The sequence below is a fragment of the Podarcis tiliguerta genome, assembly GCF_965153285.1.
Source record: "Podarcis tiliguerta genome assembly, chromosome: 17".
Lineage (NCBI taxonomy): Eukaryota > Metazoa > Chordata > Lepidosauria > Squamata > Lacertidae > Podarcis > Podarcis tiliguerta.
This window is the reverse complement of record NC_139550.1, coordinates 14,154,105-14,175,945: the sequence shown is the minus strand read 5'-3', so window position 1 is coordinate 14,175,945 and position 21,841 is coordinate 14,154,105. Positions and strand designations below refer to the sequence as shown.

General features: G+C 44.1%; 1 protein-coding gene across 1 annotated transcript in view; it reads right to left on the bottom strand.

The window, feature by feature from the left end:
- GRIN3A (glutamate ionotropic receptor NMDA type subunit 3A) overlaps positions 1-21,841 on the bottom strand; it is a 97,628-nt gene that overhangs the window by 29,731 nt on the left and 46,056 nt on the right. The window contains 4 exon segments of the mRNA XM_083419541.1: positions 301-416; positions 1,201-1,346; positions 14,960-16,007; positions 19,716-20,320. Of these exon segments, the coding sequence (XP_083275667.1) occupies positions 301-416; positions 1,201-1,346; positions 14,960-16,007; positions 19,716-20,320 (1,915 nt within the window).

Below are 21,841 nucleotides of genomic sequence, written 5' to 3'. Positions count from 1 at the left end.
GTGAATCTGTTAACTCTCTCTCTCCCAATGGTTCTTCTCCAACTGTTCCCCATTCAGTATCCCCCAGCTTCTGCCTTCTGAACTATGCCCCTCTGCAAAACATTGTTCCAAATCTATACTGTCCTCCTGCTCCTGGGAAGATCCAGGATCAGGGGGAGGGGTGGCTCCCACCCTTATTCCTCAGTGCAGCCCTCCTCTGGGGTAGTACACTGACTGAGCTACCCCAGTTAGCTGGATGGATGTATAAGTAATAAAGAATAACTGAGTGCCCATACACATTTGTAGAAAGATATTTCCTACCTTCAATAGCAAATGGTTTCCCCACTGTTAAAAGTTTGCAGTCGGCATCTATTGACACTTCATAATCCAGGAGCGCTTTGTCCATGATGAAGGCATCTAGTTTCTCTGGATCATGCCTGTAAGTCAAAGCATAAAACCACCACCACCGAGAAAAATCACTTGATAAGGAACAAAAAAGCTATTCCGCTGTACTCATCTGCAGAGGCCTTATTGTTTCTGGATGGAAATTCTGGATCTAGTTTAGCTAATCCTCAGGAAGCCTTTAACATAAGCACTGTACAAAAATCAAACAAAAATCTAATTTATAAGTCAATAAACACAAGTGCTTGATGCTGATGTCAGAACACATAGTAGTCAATCGATTTATTTATCTAATTTTTTGGTGTGTGCTTTTTAAAAAACACACCTCTACGAATTGAAACTAAGTTGGTTTATAAATGCTTTAAAATGCATTTTATCTAAAATGTAATTAAAAATAACCAGAGATCGTTTTAAAGGAAATGGGTAATATTTTTTAAAAAAACAATTAAAGGTTGCCTGGTAGGATTCCCTAAATAAAAATGATTTGATGGGTCCAGAAGGCTAAAAATATATTGGCCACAACACACCTGTAGTTAAGAATTTCAGTGGGAAATATTTAAAGGCATGTATAATTCATTACAATTGATGGAGCTTTCAAGTACTTAACTTTGACTTTGAGTTCACAGAGCATTGTACAGACTTCTCTGGTGGCTTAGCTTTGATGGTTTTTAGTAATCTTTGCCAATTTACACAGGCTAAGCATCTAGGTGGAACTGAGCCAAACAGTGGCAATTAAGTCAATCTATAGGAAACCTACCAGATCCCAAAGGTCCACCTCGAGATACAGTATCTTTATGTGAAATTGCAATGTGCACTTACTTCAGGTATTCCACTCCATCGGGAGTTGCAGGCACATTGAATCTTTTCATGTACTCGTGCATGTCTGGAAAGCTTTGCTTGAAATAATCTTCCGCGCTGCTTTCTCGCACAGTTCCAAAGCGAAACCCTTGTGAAGGGTGGTGCAGCTAAGGAAAAATGCGGAAACATTTTTTTTTCAAAAAAGACGAAGGAATATGTATTATGATTTCTGTGTCCATGGCAGCTGTCTACCAGCTCTATCTGGTATGCAGGCTGAGACCTTTCCGCGGACTGTTTTGCCAGAGTGGTGCATGCTCTGCTTATCTCTCGCTTGGACTACTGCAATGCCCTCTATGTGGGGCTACCTTTGAAGGTGACCCAGAAACTGCAACTAATCCAGAATGCAGCAGCTAGACTGGTGACTGGGAGCGGCCACCGAAACTACATAAAACCGGTCTTGAAAGACTTACTTTGGCTCCCAGTACGTTTCTGAGCACAATTCAAAGTGTTGGTGCTGACCTTTAAAGCCCCTAAACGGCCTCAGCCCAGTATACCTGAAGGAGCGTCTCCACCCCCATCATTCTGCCAAGACACTGAGGTCCAGCTTTGAGGGCCTTCTGCCGGTTCCCTCACTGTGAGATGTGATGTTACAGGGAAACAGGCAGAGGGCCTTCTTGGTAGTGGCACCCGCCTTGTAGAACACCCTCCCATCAGGGAGTATAATAAATTATTGTTGTTGTTGTTTTTGTTGTTTCATTCATGGGTGAGGAACCTCTGGCCTTTATTATGCTGTTGGACACCAACTCCCACCAGCCCTAGCTAGTGTGTCTAACCATCAGGCATGATGGGTCCTATAGTCATAGAATCATAGAATCATATAATAGAATCATATAATTGTAAAGTTGAATGGGACCATGAGGGTCATCTTGTCCAACCCCCTGCAATGCTTGAAACACATGCCAAATGTGGGGTGCAAACCCATAACTCTGCAATTAAGAGTCTCATGCTCTACCTACTGAGCTATGTACTTGGCCCATAAACATCTGTAGGGACCCCAGGTAACTCAACATCATTTAGTTCCTCTAGCTTCTCAGGCCTTTGAGCATCTCAGCCATATTAACAGATGAAGATCACAACTTCTGTGCTTAGGGGGTTAAGTGCTTAGAGCCTTCAGATGTCTGTGATAACTGTCTGAGTTGTGTGATGGGCTGCACAGTCACTGTGGGATCATTCTCCTGATCTAGGATTCCAACATCCTCCCAATTAAGAGAACTGTATGCTTACACTTTGCTTTCCATTCTCTTCTTTCTACATTTTATTTATTTATTAAATTTATTTCTTGCCCTTCTTTCCCAAAAGTGCCCAGGACTCTAAATGATAAAACAACGGAAGTATCTAAAAACAATTTCATTACAGATGCAGACTGTTTTGCGGAGTTTTTTTTTAATCAACCTTGGAGGTAAGCCTGGAGGCAGGCAGGCGCTTTGAAAGCTCAGTCAATACTCAGGACTTAGCTATACAGATGCAAATAAAATGCTATGTGTTGTAAGGTGCATTATACAAATGTGACACTAGATGGCGATGGTGAGCTATGGAAAAAATTCAATATATTTTTCAAAACTTTTTTTTTAAAGCATTTTCACAGCGTTTTTAAAATATGTGTCTAGATTCTACCTCAGAGTCTACCTCAGAGCCAGATCAGAGTCAGCTTCTTTTATAGGAACAGCTGCAAACTTTGGATGTCACCTGTCCTCTGTTCAGCAGGTAGCTGCAATACCATTCTCTGTCCATCTATGGAGGCGGCGCTAAAGTACAGCAGAGACCAGATGCGCTATCATTTGGCAAGTTTATACTGTGGCACAGACTATAAAGTATCTGAATGACAAAACACCAGTTGCAAAGAATAAAGTATTCTTTTAAATCTATATTACGCCTAATTTTCCTATAGTTAACAAGAGAAAGCCATGGTTTTTTAGAATGTTCAGTATCCAACCTCATTATCCTCTCGTATAGTTCAACCAATTTTCAGATTTTAGATACAGAAGGTGCCAATATATACACACCCTAATATACTGCATTGTTATATGTCATTTTCCCTAATGTCTTCACTTTCCTGCACACTTTCCCCCTAATATATGCAATTTTGTGAATAGGGTTTTGTTGGAGAATTGGATTGCAAAATTCAAAAAAGTGTGAACTTCAAAAGATAGTTGTGTTTTAGTTCGCATATTATTTCAGAAAGTGTGAATTTGATAGATTCTGAATGTCCTCTTCCCCCCAATTTTTAATTGAATTGCACATGCAAAATTCAAAATGGAATTGTGTGACTGCAAAATTTTGCATCAATATTCCATGTTTTTGAGTACTTTAGTCTTGATGGAATCTCTTGATAGTTTCCTCAAGCATAAAATATGAATCTCAGCTGTCAAATGCTACAGACCATTGCATATTAACTACCAAATACCATTTCAGGCCAACTACCAAATTCAAGAAGATATGAAATACCGTTGCAGTCCAACATATTAATGCTTCAGTTGCAACACATGAAAAAAATTTTTTTTATGTCAAACTACTGAATGCAATGATCAAATATTGTAATAAAATATCAAACAGGGAAATTCAATACTTTCATATTTCAGGTACAAGTATCACTTGTTCAGCAAATGTTCAGCAAACATTTGAATATTCAGAGAATATGGTGAACTTCCAATACAAACACTTGCAGAGGAGAATTGGAAGAATATGTTTTGTGAGCAAATTCATTTCCACAAGAACCCTTCTCTGTGGCCAAAGTCCGTCAGGGGAAATGGGACTGATTTTGGAGACCAGGCATACTTCACTACAGAGCTACTTCACATTACCTCATCTTTTTTCAATGTTTCTTTGATCATAAATAAGACAGGGAAAAGCTTGTGAGGAGAATGCTTAAGTCTCCTTCTCCTTAATGCTCGATGTAATTTAGTGCCATTTGGAAAATAGACCTGTGCCATCATCAGGCTAGTTGTGGGCCTACTTCTCTCTTTTTACTATGCTTGCAGTCCTTATTACATCAAAACACTTCTGCTGCTCCTTAACTGAGGGTCGGTTTAATCCTGCCCCTGTGGCAGTTTAATTCCCGGGGTAAAATCCTAAAAAACCCCTCAACAACTTCAATCCTAAAACAAAGCTCTACAACTTTGGTCGGCCCTTTGGTCAGCCGTCATGGCCCTTCACTTCATCAAATCTGGCCCTCTTTGAAAAAGGTTTGGACACCACTTGTGAGTCAAAGAGCTCACAACTGTATTGTGAACAAGAGTATTTGAAAACTGAATATGCATGCCTCTCTGTAGCATAGTTATTTCCCCTCTTTATCAGTGAAGGTGTTTGTCAAATCAAGGTAGCAGAATTGCCCAGCAAACCTAAAGAGACTTAAATAATATTTCCAAGACATGCACACATGCCACATCTTGCTGACCCCCCTGCTGTTCTGTTCTGCTTGTCTGCCATGACCCCGATACACACCCTCCTATTTTCCAGGTACAGTCCCGGAATTACAGAAGGCGTCCCAGTGTCTGGTTTGATCCCAGAATGTCCCAGTTTCCCCTTCTTCCTCCCCTCCATGACTCAGAGAACCACGGACACTGGGGTATGTGGAGATGCAAAAATGGAGTCCTGTTTATATTGAAAATAAAATTCCTGCACTAAATGAAGGAAATGGTGAAGCTGGCATACGAAGCCTTCCCTATAACTTTGAAGGAAAATGTCACCAAGACACCTTAAATTCTTTAGCTGCAATGCTTCACCAGCCAGCCATTTTTTAAAAAGGAAATGTGTGAAGTGTTTATTCCTTTGTTGTAAATGGAACTTTACCCTGCAAGCCTTTATATGTCTACTCAGAAGTAAGTCACTGTATTGAATGGTGCTTACTCCCAGGTAACTGGGTAAAGGCTGTGAAGTCTTACACAGCTATCCTAAGCATTTTTATACAGAACTAAGTCCCACCGAGTTCATTCTCTCAGTTTCTTCTTCTTCTTCTTCTTCTTCTTCTTTTTCTTTTTCTTCTTCTTCTTCTTCTTCTTCTTCTTCTTCTTCTTCTTCTTCTTCTTCTTCTTCTTCTTCTTCTTCTTCTTCTTCTTCTTCTCTTCCTCCTCCTCCTCCTCCTCCTCCTCCTCCTCCTCCCTACTACTATTACTATTATATCTTTTCCCCTGGCAGGGGCCCAAAGCAGCTTACAGCCAAATTTTTATTTCATTGTATTTATTTATGTAAGGTGTTGTACATGATCCCTTCCCTCACACAACCATCTTCCTTCACAACAATCCTGTGAGGTAGGATCGGCAGAGATCTTGTAATTAGCTCAAGGTGACAGATTTCTGTGTGTACAATACGTCTATGTGTCTGGCAAGATCTAACACAGGAGAAGCTTCCTGATGTAGAATAGAAACGCCTCTCTTTTTATTGGAGAAATGTTGGAGCGTATGATCTAAAGGCACCTCTGCAGCTTTAGATAACAGAAACGCATCCCAGAAATTAGCTATTTCCCCATTTAATTTGCAGTTGAGCCAAACAGAAAGTTGAATAATTGCCCCATAAATGCAGCAGGGGGGACAATGTTTTATTGGGGGGGACGTACAGCGCACTCTCTCACGCGCTTGGCAAAGGCTGCTTTCATTGCAGTCATGTGCTCACTGATTCACTCTGATTAAATCTCTCTGAACTAAAAGGCTGCAGATTCATCTCCAGCTCTGTGACACAGCCGGTCTTGCAAAAATGCAGATAGGGTGCCCAAGGCTGCTGTAAAAGTCAGCGACATTAGCACGCACGGCTGTCAGGAATGGAGGCCTGGGCTAGTCCAGAAATCACTTTTCCTAGCATCTGTAGCAGAGCTTTTTCCAAGCAATAATCCAAATGGGTCCTTACTTTAAAATGTGATCTTGTTTTTGCCTCAGGGATTTCTGAGGTCCGGTTCTTAATAGCTTTGTTGTTGCCACCTGGAACGCCATTGCACGAGGCAAGATATATGTGACAGTTTTACCACACCACTGCACCTGATGCTGTAAAAAAAATATTGTTACTGCTGTGTGGGATGATACAGAATTTTGGGAACGACATGTAGCCAGAGAGGCTCATGGGACGCCCATACAGATGTGGTGATTTTCATCACTCCAAGGCTATCTCTTGCAACCATAAAGGCTCCTTCTCAAATGAAAGGTTTACAATGTGTGATGCTGCTTCCACAGGGCTGTCAGGAAATTGGCTCTTGACTATGAGGGCAATTGGAAATGGGAATGATGGGCAGTGACTCTGAAAGACAAGGACTCAGTGGCGTAGCGTGGGGGGTGCAGGGGGGGCCGGCCGCACCGGGCGCAACATCTGGGGGGGGTGCGCGCTCGCACTCACAGCTCTCTGCCCCTACCTGGCTCACTCACTCTCTCTCACTGCAGTGCTGGCTGTGCGAATCCGATCCGAGCCGCCGGGTCGCCGCCCACTATGGAGGGGAGGGTGCCAGGCGTGCGGTGCGGTGCAGAGAGAGAGCGAGGGACTATCTGGGGGAGGGACAGTGCAGCGGGGGGGGGGGCGCAAATTACTTGCCTTGCCCCGGGTTAGGGGGCGCAAATTACTTGCCTTGCCCCGGGTGCTGACAACCCACACTACGCCTCTGCAAGGACTTACCCTCCCAAAATGGCTGAGCACCCAAGCTAAGCATGGTATTGAAAAAAAGAGTGCTGTTGTAGTCAAGGCTAATTCACAATGTACATTATAATATACGGTTGTCATATTTCTAGAAGTAAAATACAGGACACAAAGCTTTTTTTTGGGGGGGGGGAGCATGGAACTCAAAGTTGTTAAGCATTTTGGGGGAAGAGCTTTGTCAAAGAGTAAGTAGCTCAGAGCAGCTGAACTCAAGCCCTTTTCAGGGTGTGAGGAGGGGGAAGGAAAATAATCCTTTTTGAAATCCTGGAGGGCAGCTGCAGGACCAGGGCCGGATTTAGGTTTGATGAGGCCCTAAGCTACTGAAGGTGATGGGGCCCTTTATATGTTCTTTGTCAACAACAAATTGTCGCTTTTTTTGTGTTGAATATATGCTATATGGTAATTTATGGACCTAATAGGTATCTGAAGCCATTTGCACATGCAGAATGTAGGCACCCTATACATAGAAATGAGCAAACCTGTGATATTCTAGGGAGCAGGCTAGCAGGCGGGGCCCATTACTTACATCATAGGAGCCTACACAACACAAAACACTGTTGCTGTATGTAAGATTTATTTCATTTGTTTGTCATCTTATATTTTGGAAATGTACATCCAGGTTTTTTCCTCCCCCCCCCAAGAGAGTGGGGCCCTAAGCTATAGCTTATTTAGCTTATACATAAATCTGGCACTGGTACAGGACAGTGCAGCTCATGGGTAGGCAAACTAAGGCTCGGGGGCTGGTTCCGGCCCAATCGCCTTCTCAATCCGGCCTGTGAACAGTCCGGGAATCAGCATGTTTTTACATGAGTAGAATGTGTGCTTTAATTTAAAATGCATCTCTGGGTTATTTGTGGGGCATAGGAATCTGTTCCCCAAAATATAGTCCGGGCCCCCACAAGATCTGAGGGACTGACCCCCTGCTGAAAAGGTTTGTTGACCCCTGCTGTAGCTGGTCCTCGACTCGGTGCAAGGCAGCTCCCAATGTTCCCTGTCCTCAAGCAGCAGGTCCTGAAGTCTGAGGCTCATCGCTGTAGGATTTGTTGATCCAAAGAGCTCCTAGTGCCCTCCTAATCCTTCTTGACAGTTCCTGAATGTACATCATCATCAGCTGTCAGTTTACATATCTACATAGAGAATGGCAGGAGATGACAAAGAGCAAATTCACTTCTTATATTTTAGGGCCAAATTAGAGGAGGGGTGAAAATGCATGTATAGTGGTACCTCGGGTTAAGAACTTAATTCGTTCCGGAGGTCCGTTCTTAACCTGAAACTGTTCTTTTTATTATTATTTTTTATTAGGAATTTAAACAGATCATATTATCTTAAAACATATCATCCTTAATTCCCCCCTATTTCCTCCCTCCCTCCCATAAAACAACCCCCCTCCCTGCCCGCCCCCGACTTCCCTCAGTTCCAATTTCTGGTTTCTCTATAAACACTCACAAACTTTTTATTGATAATAACCAATTAGACTAATTAAGGATTTATACAATTTTGTAACATGCAGAGAATAACCTGAAACTGTTCTTAACCTGAAGCACCACTTTAGCTAACGGGGCCTCCCACTGCTGCCGTGCTGCTGCCGCCCGATTTCTGTTCTCATCCTGAAGCAAAGTTCTTAACCCTAGGTACTATTTCTGGGTTCGTGGAGTCTGTAACCTGAAGCGCCTGTAACCCGAGGTACCACTGTAGTAGGGGTATGTGTTAGATGCTATTTATTGAAGGGTTTCTTTTTGGGGTGGGGTGGTAGAATGGCAATGGCTAACGATCCAGATTGGTGGAGGAGGATTTAGCCCTGTCCTCCCTTGCTGCAGTTGGTTAGAGCTTGGTGCTGATGATGCCAAGCTTGCAAGTTAGATCCCCATATGAGGCAGCTGCATATTCATGCATTGCAAGGGGTTGGACTAGATGATCCTCAGGGTCCCTTCCAATTCTATGATTCTATGAAGCTGCTTGTTTGCATAGGGAGCAAATCCCCCACTAGGCCCAATGACGGATTTCCCCAAAAGCAAATCCCAGCTTGAGAGGTGGAATTTTCTTCAGGAGCAGAGTTAGAGTTAAGTCCCCCCCCCCCACCTCTCTAGGAACTCCATCATTATCAGCTACCACCCTTGCAATGATGCGATTTGCATTAAAAATATAAAATAAAAAACTGTATGTGGTTTGACCGGCAGAAAAATCTGTTTTTGGATCCCGTTCTATCATACCAAGAATACACAGTGTTTCGTATGAGTTATGTACCAGTGATTTCTTCACTGAAAATTAAGTGGTCTGCCTGTAGCCATCACTGACCTTAGACAGTGGAAGTCTCTATGCTTGACATACTGGTCTTGCAGTAGTGGGATTTGCAACTGGCTCATCAGATGCAAAAGATCTAACCTGATTAAAGTAGGACTCTGTTATTGCCGTTTTGCAATGCTGGCAATTTGCTGCTAATGTAATAAGGTTTTTGATTCTGGAAGCAGTTACCTATCTTCTAAAAAACCCCACACAACCCCCCCCCAACTCCCTTTCAAAACAACAGTGACGGCTAATGGGTCTTACTTGGTGCTCCTTCCCTTTTTAATTCTTCAGAGTGCAAACGTGAAGCCCATTTACCATGCTTCAGTGCTTTTGATCTTTATCTGAATTTAGATTGCTTTTTTTGCTGCTACTGTTCTAGTTCACACACAGTTTAATTGCCAGGAGATTCCATTTTTAGAAACACATAGAGAAGGGTGGGAGAAATGTCAGGGGGCTAGGCTGGTGACTGCCTGATCCCAATCTACATCTGGAAGCCCTTCCACACAGGGTCCCCAAGGCCTGTGACCTATGCTGGAACAGATGTGAGGAACCATTGGTCCTCCATATGCTGCCGAACTACAACTCCCATCAGCCCTAGCAATCATGGCCACTGGCCAGGGATGATGGGAGTTGGAGTTCAGCAACATCTGGAAGCCCACCGATTTCTCACTCTTGTTCTCTGACTTGATCCATGGAAATGACTAACTTAGGTCTATTCATTTCATTGGGTTTTAGTCTGGGGAAAAGCTAATAGAATACAACCCTTTCTATCACTTTCTCTTATAATCTGTCCCTCACTATCTTGAAAAGATGAAGAGCAATCTTAAAATACAAACACTATATTATAAAATACAGTACGTAGCCAATCATGTACTGAATTTCATGCACTCCTGATTGCTCATTATATTCAACTGTTTCTTTTAAATTATCACCACTATCATCATTAGTCTTCTGAGTTTAAGAGCCCAGTATCACGGCAGACTTGGGTGATACCAGTGAGGACAAAAATTTGGCGCCCCCTAAATATTTCCTATTTTCATGCTCGCCTCCCCTTTGCCATCCATTCTGCACATTTTCTCAAGTGCACTATGTCATAGTTGTGGCAACTCAATTTCCTCTCTGACTTGGGCCTAACTTTGAGTAAGGTAAAGGTAAAGGGACCCCTGACCGTTAGATCCAGTCACAGACGACTCTGGGGTTGTGGCGCTCATCTCGCTTTACTGGCCGAGGGAGCTGGCGTACAGCTTCCGGGTCATGTGGCCAGCATGACTAAGCTGCTCCTGGCGAACCAGAGCAACGCACGGAAACGCTGTTTACCTTCCCACCGAAGCAGTACCTATTTATCTTCTTGCACTTCGTGCTTTTGAACTGCTAGGTTGGCAGGAGCAGGGACTGAGCAATGAGAGCTGACCCATTGCGAGGATTCGAACCGCCGACCTTCTGATCGGCAAGCCCTAGGCTCTGTGGTTTAACCCACAGTGCCACCTGCATCCCAACTTTGAGTAGGTACCCATATAAATATAGGTATCATCATCATCATCATCATCATCATCATCATCTTCCTGCACCCCCTCGGCTTGGCTCTCTGTGTGGGGGAACCACCCTCACTGCCAAAAATCGGGCACTGTTAGCATTGCAGGGTAGCAAATTGTCACCTCCCATATAGCCATTGGTGTTGTTGGATGGAATGAACAAGCTTTACAAATTTTGCTTGGTCATTACTTAATGTATTGCCAGAAAACCACAGAGGAATGTATATACTGTTACTTACATGGATGAAGACCTTCATTTCCCCCCCAGAGCTACAATTCCTTAGAATGATCAAACAATCAAACCCTCTTCACAGGAAAATCTGAGAATGGTTGCTCTCTGCAGAGGATAGGAGTTTCCTAAGAGCTCTTAGCTCCCTTAACAGACTAAAGCTCCCAGGATTCTTTGGGGGCAGCCATGACGGTTTAAAGTGGTCTCATAGCGCTTTCAGTGTGTGATGTGATTTGGGCCTTGGACTGAGGAGACATGGGTTCACATCCCCACCTGCCTATGGAGCTGAACACATGGTGTTGGGCTAGTCTCTCACCTGAGGCCTTACAGGGAGGATGCGGGTAGCGTTGTAGTCTAAACCTCTGAGCCTCTTGGGCTTGCCAATTGGAAGGTCGCGGTTTGAATCCCCGCAACTGGGTGAGCTCCCGTTGCTCTGACCCAGCTCCTGCCAACCTAGCAGTTCGAAAGCACCCCAGTGCAAGTAGATAAATAGGTACCACTGTGGTGGGAAGGTAAACGGCGTTTCCGTGTGCTCTGATTTCTGGTGTCCTGTTGCGCTGGAAGCGGTTTAGTCCTGCTGTCTCTGTCCCTCAGCCTAAAAAGCAAGATGAGCGCTGCAACCCCATAGTCGCCTTTGACTGGACTTAACCGCCCAGGGGTCATTTACCTTACAGGACTATTGCAAAATGACTGTACATTGCTCTAAGCTCCTTGGAGGAAGAGCAAATGGGTTTATTTTTTTTTAATAAATAACATGTACTTTAAATGTCTGGCAGGAAGAAATGAACAGGAGCTTTTATCCTGCATGGAGAAGGAGTGAGGAGCAAACTCCACCTGTTGATGTCTGCCTCCTTGGCACTTGTTAAAGAGATGGGGGACTTGTTTCATTTCAAACACCCTTTAAGACTCTTAGCCCCTGTGGTGGTGTGACTGATGAGTTCTTCAGCTACCATTGCATGCCTTCTTATTGTGCATTTTGATAGGGAGACAGACAGTTATGTTTCCATCTGACCCTGCTTATTTCTTGGAGGCACCAATGTACCCTGGCAATGGCGACTTTGGATGGGAAAGTTCTTAATCTCCTTTTTTTCCGGGGCAGAAAGTCTGTTTAATATTTCAGCGCAGACTGCCGACTCGCTTGAGAGCTCGCAGGGGATTTTATTTCTGTGTCAAACCTGCCATCTGCCAGCCCCAAATCATACTTGTCTTCCACCACCTTGAAAAGGTTAGCATTTGTTAAAAGATTTTTTTAATGCTCCCCACTAAAACCGAAAAAGGATCCAAGAGGCAATTTGAGTGGGAGGAGACCATCAAGAAGAAAGCCTTGAGAAATGCAGTTTGATACTATTTTATCTGTTTGATTTTTTTGTCCTCATTCATGCTACTGGTTTCAAAGTGAGGGCACAGTTAGAGTTTTTGTGGTGATATGCCCCACAGCTATTTTTAGATTTATTACGTCTTTTTATTGTACATGTAAGAGTCAAATTAGATGCCAGCAGCCATTTGTCTTCCCCAGTCATTATAAAGTAGGGTGGAATAAGAACATAAGAAAAGTCTGCTGGATCAATTCCAGCTTCTTGTTCTCACATTGGCCATCAAGATGTTTTCTAGATTATACTGCAGCCTCTGCATGCTTAGTTGGTGGAAACCAGAAGGAGAGTCTTCTTTGCAGTGGCCCCCTTTTTGCAGAACTCCCTTCCTTAGGCCTCTTCCAGATACCATTTCTATTGCACATGATGGTTGGCATTGGGCTGGTGGTTATATGGTTGGTATTGCTGGGTAGGGACAGTGGGAGTAGGATGTCCCTATTGTCATCAGAGAAATGTTGGGTGGTATGCAGCTTGCAGAGGAAGAAGGAGCAGGACCCAGAAGGAGAGGATGTGGGGCAGATTTGGGTGTGCTGTGGACCACACCCAGCCCACAGCCAAGCAGTCCCCCCCCCCTGTTTTAACTGGACCCACAACATAAACAGGGAGAATAAAGGAGAATAAATGTAAGGAGTGCATTTCTCCCATGTTTTCCTTTCACCTAAATGAATAGATTCCACCCACTGCAGCAGCTAATTGTGCACAAAGGAGAGAGGAAGGATTTGTCATAGCCAATCAAGGAGAGGGCAATAGTCACCCAGAGGCTTTCCAGTTAATTAAACAATTCGGGGGGGGGGGGGGAGGGAGAGAAAGCCAATTAATTTGATAGGAACTGGTCTGGACTTCCCTTGAAAGTAGCTGCTGTTTATCACTACATTTGCCAAGCTTCGAACCAATATTAATATCGTAAGCCATCTCACTGCTGTTCTCTTCAGCTAGAACAAAGAAACCCTGTTCTAGATTCTCGTCTGGGCTAGAAACGGAATGAAGAAAGGAGCAGTAGGCATTATGGGATGACATGCACAGAAGTAATTTCAAAGTGATCTAAGAACTGAGATGGCTTTTCTCCCAAAGAAAGGTAAATGTCTGCATATTTCCAAACCGATGAGAAAAGGACAGAGCCAACTCTTGTTAACTGCAGTATCTCAAAACCAGAGGATGCTTGAAATGCATCCGTGAATTCAAGTATTACAATGGACCCTACATGAAAACCCGAGTCCTATGCATGCCCAGAAGAACATAGTGAGACACACTTGCAAGTAAGTGTGATTATTATTATTATTATTAATTATTTATTGAATTTATCTACTGCCCTATATCCGCAGGTCTCAGGACGGTTCACTGGATGTAGAATTTCACTGAACGGAGACAGAAATTTCATTTGAAACCTTCCTTCTAGAAACAAAACCCAGCCATTTTGTCGAAACATTTTCCACCAATATTTTGAGTGCTAACCTTCACTGTCACTTAATTTCAAAAGCAATCCTGCATTTATTTCTTTAACGCCATCCCACACAGCCTCAGATCTTCCCGTTAATATTCTTTTTGCACACAAGAAGATGCTTGTTGTAAGAGAGCAGAGACCCATCTAGTCTAGCAGCCTGTTCTCACAGTGGCCAATCAGATGCAACAGCCAAGCGCAACAGCCCTTTCGCCTCTCTTGTGATTCCCAACAACTGGTAGCCAGAGGCATAAACTGTCTTAAATTAAGACTTGCTAGTACAATCCACTCCGATGGAACCAACTGGAACCAACTTGCTTCTCATTTTAAAAGCTGCTAATGCAAGTGAAGAAGAAAAAAGAAATCTAGATCTTTGCCCTCTAGCATATGAAACCATGTTCACACACCACCTTTGTGAGGACTATCCAAAATGTCATAAAATATCCTTTCTGTTTCTCCAGAACTCATCACCAGGCCAGATGTTAAACAAAGTAAAGGGGTGAATGGGTAATGACTCTTAGGCTCTATACTCACTACCCCAGGTCTGAGAAATCCATGACCCTCCCTATATAGATGGACTCCAGTTCCCAGCAGCCAGCATGACCAATGGTCAAGGATGATGGGAGCTGTAGTCCAGCAGAAGTTTTCCCACTCCTCTGTTATGTGTTATGAATGGGGATGCACATTTCCACTTGTACTGCAAGGTACATAGGAATGTGTAGGGTGTCCAGGTCCTGTGTCAATTGTGGCTCATGATTATATTCAGTCAAGGCTGCTGCTAGTGCATGTATTGCATTCATAGTTTTTCATCACTTGATGACTCAAGCATTGCAGTCTCACCGCTGAATGTACAACGAGCACTCAATTTGAAAGCAGGGCATTGGAGTTGACATGTGGCACAAAATCTTGTCCGTGATGATTGATCCGGCTCATTCATACATAGAATCACAGACCTGTAGAGTTGGAAGGGAACCCAAGGATCATCAACCCCTAGCGATGCAGGAGACTTTTGCCTAACTTGGGGCTCGAACCCACAACTCTGAGATTAAGAGTCTCATGCTCTACCGCTTCTTGCTGCAGTCATCAAGTGATGAACAGTACGTATGTCTGAACCAGCCCCCTCAAAGCCCTTACAGTGGGGAGACATGAAATACAGTTCTAAATTTGACACTGTGGCATAACAAAAGAATTTGCACAAACAGCAATGGAAAGAACCAAAAGCAGACTATATAAATAAACGGCTGGGCCTTACTTTTGGATCATGTATTCCAGACAGTTCTTCGTAGATTTTCTCTCCCACCATGACAGCAGCCAGATTAGCTGTGTACGTAGACAGACAAAATAAACAAAAAATGGCCCAGAGGTTCATGAGAAACCTTCCAGTCCAGCACTTGGGGGGTTTGATGGCAGCTGTTCTACCAAACAAGATGGCGTAACAGACGTTCAAGGCAGAGGAGAAGGAGAAAACTTTATCCCTGTTTCTTCCCTTGGGGGTCATCCCAAAGGGGCTTTTCCATTCATACAGGGTGAGGAAGATTGCAGTGATGTGCAGCGCCACAAAAATCCCCAACCACATGGTCCAGTGGAGCGGCCACATAAAAGCTCCAATAGGAGCCGCGGTGTCTTTGGTTCTCACCAGAATGCCCAAGCTGGTGGAAAAGAATGGGCTGGTGAAATCGATCACTTGGCTACGGGCTGTGTTGATGCTGAACGATGTCACAGCCATGTGGGCGGTCCCAGCCAAGAGGTCGCCTACAAGCCCTGTCCACTGACCGTTCTTCAGAGCCCCATATTTCCCATCGCCGACAATGTACAGGTCGAAATCGAAGTTCATATCCTCTGCTAATTTTTCCAGCAAATCTATAGTGTAGCCATAGCAGCATTTCTTCAGCTCTGTGGGCACTGTGTCGTTGCCCCCTTGGAGGCTTTCGAAGAGGGCATCCAGCACCGCTGAATCATTGGTCAAGGGGTCCAAGCAGAGCTGTCCCGCTGGACACAGTCCTTCATCATCCACAGCCCTTGTGAACACGAAGGGATGCTCAATGAGGGTCACCACCCTCAGGTGCAGCCGGGTGGGATGCTGGTTGTGATTCTTGTGCCTCTGGGCCTGCTCTGGCCAGATCCCGTAATCCATTATGATCTTTCCTTCTTGCCAGCTCCCCAAACGAGTCCACATCGGGTTCCCTACCGGATCATGCTGCAGATTCCAAATGAAGAAGTTGTTTTCCGAACTGATGATGGAGGAGCCTTTCACTTTAATGTGGCCACTGAGCCCGTGAAAAGTGGTATTGGCTAAAAACCTATGGGACAAATGCAAGATGTTAGCAAGACACAATCAAGACAACAGATCTCCCACAGCAGAAATTTGCTTTGCCCTCTCCTTCCTATGCTTTCTCTTCAAAACAGCCTAAAATTATAATCCAAATGGTATCTACTCCGAAGTAAGCCCCCCTGAATGCAGTGGTAAATGGGATTAGGACTGAAGTTTAAGGCCAAATTCAGATTTTTCTCTGGGATGATCCTTTCCCCATGATGGAAGAGTGGGGATGCTGTATTTGTGGTTTTCAGACTCAAAAAAAGAAGGCGAGATGTCAGGGTTATTTAATCATGGGAGCATCTGTGTGGAACACCTGCATCATATATTACATTATAGATCTGATAGAATATTGAGCGCATGTCTGCACACCCAGTGGTGGAGGAAGCTTCTCTGGCACCTGGGGCGGTGTGTCCAGGGGTGGGGCGAACCGCTCATAGAGAGGGAGGGGACGGGGCACGTGGCACCCATTCCAGTCCCCTGGTTTGTTTGCTTGCCTGCCTCCTTCCCATCCTCTCCCCTGCCTGCCTGCCTCCTCCAGCTGGGAGTGCAGGGCAACGGTGCGCCACCCACCTGTGACTCTCCCCTGACCCCCAGGTTGTCAAAACGAAGGGGGGAGGGCACCAGCAAAGTGGTGAAGGCTCAGGACTCTACCCTGAGCTGTTGGGGGAGGGGGGGAGCTGTGCTGCTTTGCCCGTAGCCTTTCCCCTTTGTTTTGCCAGCTCAGGAGGCTTGCGAGTTGCAGACGGGGAGGGGGGATGCTGAATGTCACCCCCCTCAGGATGACACCCAGGGCGGACCGCCCCCCTGACCCCTTTCTCTGCTACTGCCTTTACCATGGGAGAAAGATCTTTGGCCTGGGCAGAAATATATGAGATTTGTCTAAGGCAGGGGTGGCCAACTCCCAAGTGACTGTGATCTACTCACAGAGTTAAAAACTGGCAGTGATCTACCCCCTTTTTGGGGGGTTCAGGTCAAAGTTGTTGAGCAGGGACAAAGTTGCAGTGCAGGGACAAAATGTTGAGCTTTTTTAAGGTGAACCAAAGTTGTTGAGCTTCTGTGGGGGGAACCAGTGATCTACCACAGACGTCCAGTGATCTACCGGTAGATCACAATCTACCTGTTGGACGTGCCTGGTCTAAGGCAATGCTTAAGGCCTTGCTGGGGTAAAGTGAATGATAAATGCAACAAAGGACTTCAGCTTTGGCCAACTACATCTACCTAGTAGTGTGCTAGTATGTTACATACAGTGGACGCTCGGGTTGCAAACGTGATCTGTGTGGGAGGCACGTTTGCAACCCGCAGCATTCGCAACCTGCAGTGCTGTGTCTGCGCACACACGGGTCGTGATTCAGTGCTTCTGCGCATGTGCAAAGTGCAATTTGGTGCGTCTGCGCATGTGCGAGCACCGAAACCCGGAAGTAACCCTTTCCAGTACTTCTGGGTTCAGCGCAGTGCGCAGCCCCAAAATGTGCAACCTAAAGCGTCTGTAACCCGAGGTATGACTGTACTTGTCATCTTCACACTTTACATTTTAGGTGGACACTTATTTTTTTTAAAAAAGCTTAGTTGTGTGCCTAAAATGTAATGTGTGCAGCCAGTAGCTCATAAACACAAAGGCACTGCATTTTGGTTCTTTTCATGAAGATTTCAAAACACTGGTGCTTCTCTCCCAAAGAGTCACAGTAGTCAACATTCGCTGATGGGTTAATTCAATTATTCTGCATTCATTAGTCTGATGACTTGGTCATTCTGTCTTTATCTCGCAAAGTTTAGTACAGAATGAGAAAATGAGTATGGGCAGCAAGTCAAATCACACAGTGCTTTAATTACCTAAATAGCATAGTTAAAACACCATAATTTACAGATGAGATGGGCCTTTCAAGTCCTAATGCTTTTTACCCTGTTACAAGGGTGATCAGCAGAAATTCTCTCATCACGAAGCCTCTAATGCATGTGATCCACTGCAAAAGCGCAGCCGCAAACTTATACGAGAACTGTTGAGAAACCCCAGTTTTTAAACTACAGAGATTGCTCTCCTGTACTAGCAAAGAGTATGGGTTTCATCTGCAAAGTACAATGCAATAGCTTTAAAAAATAATTAGCCTTTAGAAACTTATAATGACCATAAATTCCATAAATAAGGAATAATACAATCATAAAATAGGAGAGTTGGAAGGGACCCCAAGGGTTATCTAGTCCAGCCCCCTCCAATACAGGAATAGGAATACTGTCATCAGTCAGGGATGGGGAATCCTTGGCCCTCCACAGGTTTGGCCACCCAGTTTCCTGTTTCCCTGGCCATTGGTCATGTTAGCCAGGGCTGATGAGACTTGAAGTCCAATAACTTCTGGGGGCAGGGTACAGGCTTCCTACTGCTGTCCTAAATTTTTCCCATATCCTCTATCATTACTGTTCTCCAGTCTTCCTGAAAAAACCAGCAACTCAATTTAGCTCCTATGACTGAACATACCAAGGTGATTAATCATAGGAGGTAAATGGAGTCCCCCCCCCCACTCTTCCAGGATGGCTTAATAAGCCCAACAAAAGTGACTGTGCTTTTCAAAATATCCCCGAGTCAAAGGGGAGGTCAGGTTGAAACACTACTATTTTGAGGGTCATCACCTGCCGCCATATTTTTTTCCCAAACCATTACAAGTTCTATTCTAAAAGCAAGCTGTACACCTTTAAATGGAAGCTGTCACATCACAGAATTTAAAAGTCAACTTAAAAAAAAAACAAAACAACTTAGGTGGGGCAAATCATCTGGATAAATCCTTAGATATCATAGTGTCATAGTCAAATGGCTTAATTGCCGCAGCAACATCATGGTCCAAAAGCCTCGCTTGTATTTGAGAAAGCCAGACTTGTGAGAGAGGAGATGTTTTGTTACTTTATATAACCATTTGGAAAGCTTCTCTATAATAGGTGAGAATAGGCTAGCTCTTGGTTCTGTATGGCCACTGAGTCCTGTGATCACTGGAAATGGCCATAATGTGTTGACATTCCCTTGACGCCATCATAGTTGGGTCATGCCAGCTGTCACATTATTTCTGCTCCTGGTAAGGAGAGTTCTCACATCAGCACTGGCATTTCTGGAAAGGAAGTGATGATGTGATGGCCATAGTCATTTCCACCAGACTCTCCATGATGTCATTATTGTGTGCTCTGTCTAGTACTCCACTGAGGTCAACATGAAAATCCAAGTAAAATTATTATACAGTCAATCATACAAATAATAGCCTACAGAGCACATGAAATAAAGAAGAAGCTGTTTCACTGGAAATAAGGGCTAGATTGAATGGTTGGCAGAAAACCCAGGACTCCACTGAACAGCTGCAAAGTGAGTGAGGATGCAAGTTATAGTGGAGAAGTTGCAGTTGGGTTAACAGTGCTTTAACTCCCTCTCCCCATTACTTTCCTCCTACACTTCAAACCCCAGCTCAGGTTCCCAGGCCCAAGTTTCCTGAGGCTGAGAGAAAACTAGCTGGAGAAGTAGAGCTCCAGGGAAAAACATGAGGCAGGGTCAGGGTTAAGCACCTCATCCTTGCCCTCTTGCTTCTGTTCTCTAAGTCCCACCCTACTCAGTACCATCTGGACCTTTAGGCAAGTCCTGATTGAACCCTTAAATATGGAGTGTCAGCATCACACATTCACAGTGCTTGCAAGGAAATTAAGTGAGAGATAATCTTACTTTGATAAATACTGGCCCGAAGTGAGATTTTTTCTCTCCGTGTTCAAGCAATTGGTTGTACTTGGAATAAGCGCCAGTTCTGGTTGGATCATTGTAGCGGAAGCAACAGCTCTAGCTACAAGCTCCATTGCATCCTGTATGTAGTCTTCAAAAAAAGACTGTGTTGTTTTCCCATGAGCTATGAGACCCAACGGCAAGCCTTCTGTCCTCAGCTCTTCCACGTTGTGCGAATCTCCAAGAATCCAGTGGAGATCAGGAGGCATCACCCCAAATTGGGTGGTAATTTCAAAAATCCTCCTTGTGCTTTCCATGTCACAGCCAAACATCACCACCGTTGACGTTGTGTCCTTAATGTTCTCCAGATGAACTTGCAAGTAAGTCAAGAGGTTGCTGGTTGAGGTGAGGTTCCCTGTGATATTTATAATGGATCCCAAATGAAACTTGGAGCTCTGCTGTGTGAGGAAGAGAAAATCTGTGATGTTCCACTCTTCCTGGCACACCATCAAGCTAAAGTTATACCAGTTGTTCAAGGCCAAGATGGAGAAAGTGACATCAGCGTCAAAACTTAATGAGCGCTCTAAGCTCAGCTGCAGGTGAAGGGGATTCTGTAAAATAAGAAAAATATTGGTTAGGGAAAGCCTTGACCACAAATATATTATACTTGGAAGGGGATCTTTTGTGGGGTGGGAAGCAAATGTATGCAAAACTCTATTGCTTGAATAAAGCCATAAATCACAGAATCCTTTAAAAGTATCTAATTCACCTTGGTGTTTCAATTTTTATTGACCTTGTAGCATATGTTCAATTTACATCTGCAATCAAGTATCCTGTTCCTGGCTGCTATTTGAAATAGCTCATCCCCTAAGAAAACTCCCACAGAATGAAAACCCATCTTACATATGCTTGCTTGGCTCTGGAGTCCTAGCTTCCAAAATGAGGCAAACCTATCTTCCCGTGTTTTGACTCTTCATTAAAACATTCCATGTCCAGCCTTTCCTGGCTTTTCAGGAAGTCTCACAGGCTACGTGCCGATCAAATTCAACTTTTCTATCTAGCTTAACTATTTTGAGGTACTCTTCATATTTCTCATTTTGAGGGAGAGATGCAGAAATGTCCTATTTTCAGATTTATTTTTTTAAAAGCACACAATTAGGGTGCACCAAATTCAAGACTTTATATGGTGTGGAGGTATCCAAATAATTTTGGTCAATGTAAGTGAGTGACTACCAAACATCATTATATATATATGCCATTTTGTAAAAGGTAAAGGTAAAGGATCCCTGGATGGTTGAGTCCAGTCAAAGGTGACTATGGGGTTGCGGCACTCATCTCGCTTTCAAGCCGATGGAGCCAGCGTTTGTCCACAAACAGCTTTCCAGGACATGTGGCCAGCATGACTAAACAGTTTCTGGTGCAACGGGATACCGTGATGGAAACCAGAATGCATGGAAACACCATTTACCTTCCTGCCACAGTGGTACCTATTTATCTACTTGTACTTCATGCTTTCGAACTGCTAGGTTGGCAGGAGCTGGGACAGAGCAACAGGAGCTCACCCTGTCGTGGGTATTCCAACCACCGACCTTCTGATTGCCATCCCTATGCCATTTTGTATAACATGTTGATCACTAGAATCATGCAGCTTGGAAGCATCAAAAGGCTACCGAATGTAACCTCCCATTTGAGTGCAAGACCAGCCACACACTAAGCTTCAAATATCAAGCGGTGCAGCCTAGGCTACAAGGTTTTACAAGTCACAGTGAGTAAACAGAAGCAAGACATACCCCATACATTGTGTTTTGCCCAGTGCTTGTGGCCTTTACATTTTCAAAACACCAGAAACAGGTATACGGATTTGCAGTGTGGAAATCACATAAGAAAGCTTATTAACATGGGAAATGTTTGCAGCGTGTTAATCCACAGTGAGATGAATATGCAGTAGCAAGAACAGATTTGTAATGAGCCTATGATGTAATTCCCAAAAGTGTGATAAGCAAAGCTCCAGTTCAGGATATTCAGTCTCCCCCTCCCCTACTTCTCCTTTAAGTATCCAAAACCTCTTTCACAGACCAGCTAATTAAATGGATAAGAGCAACACAATCAATATGCATCTTGTAATAGCAATA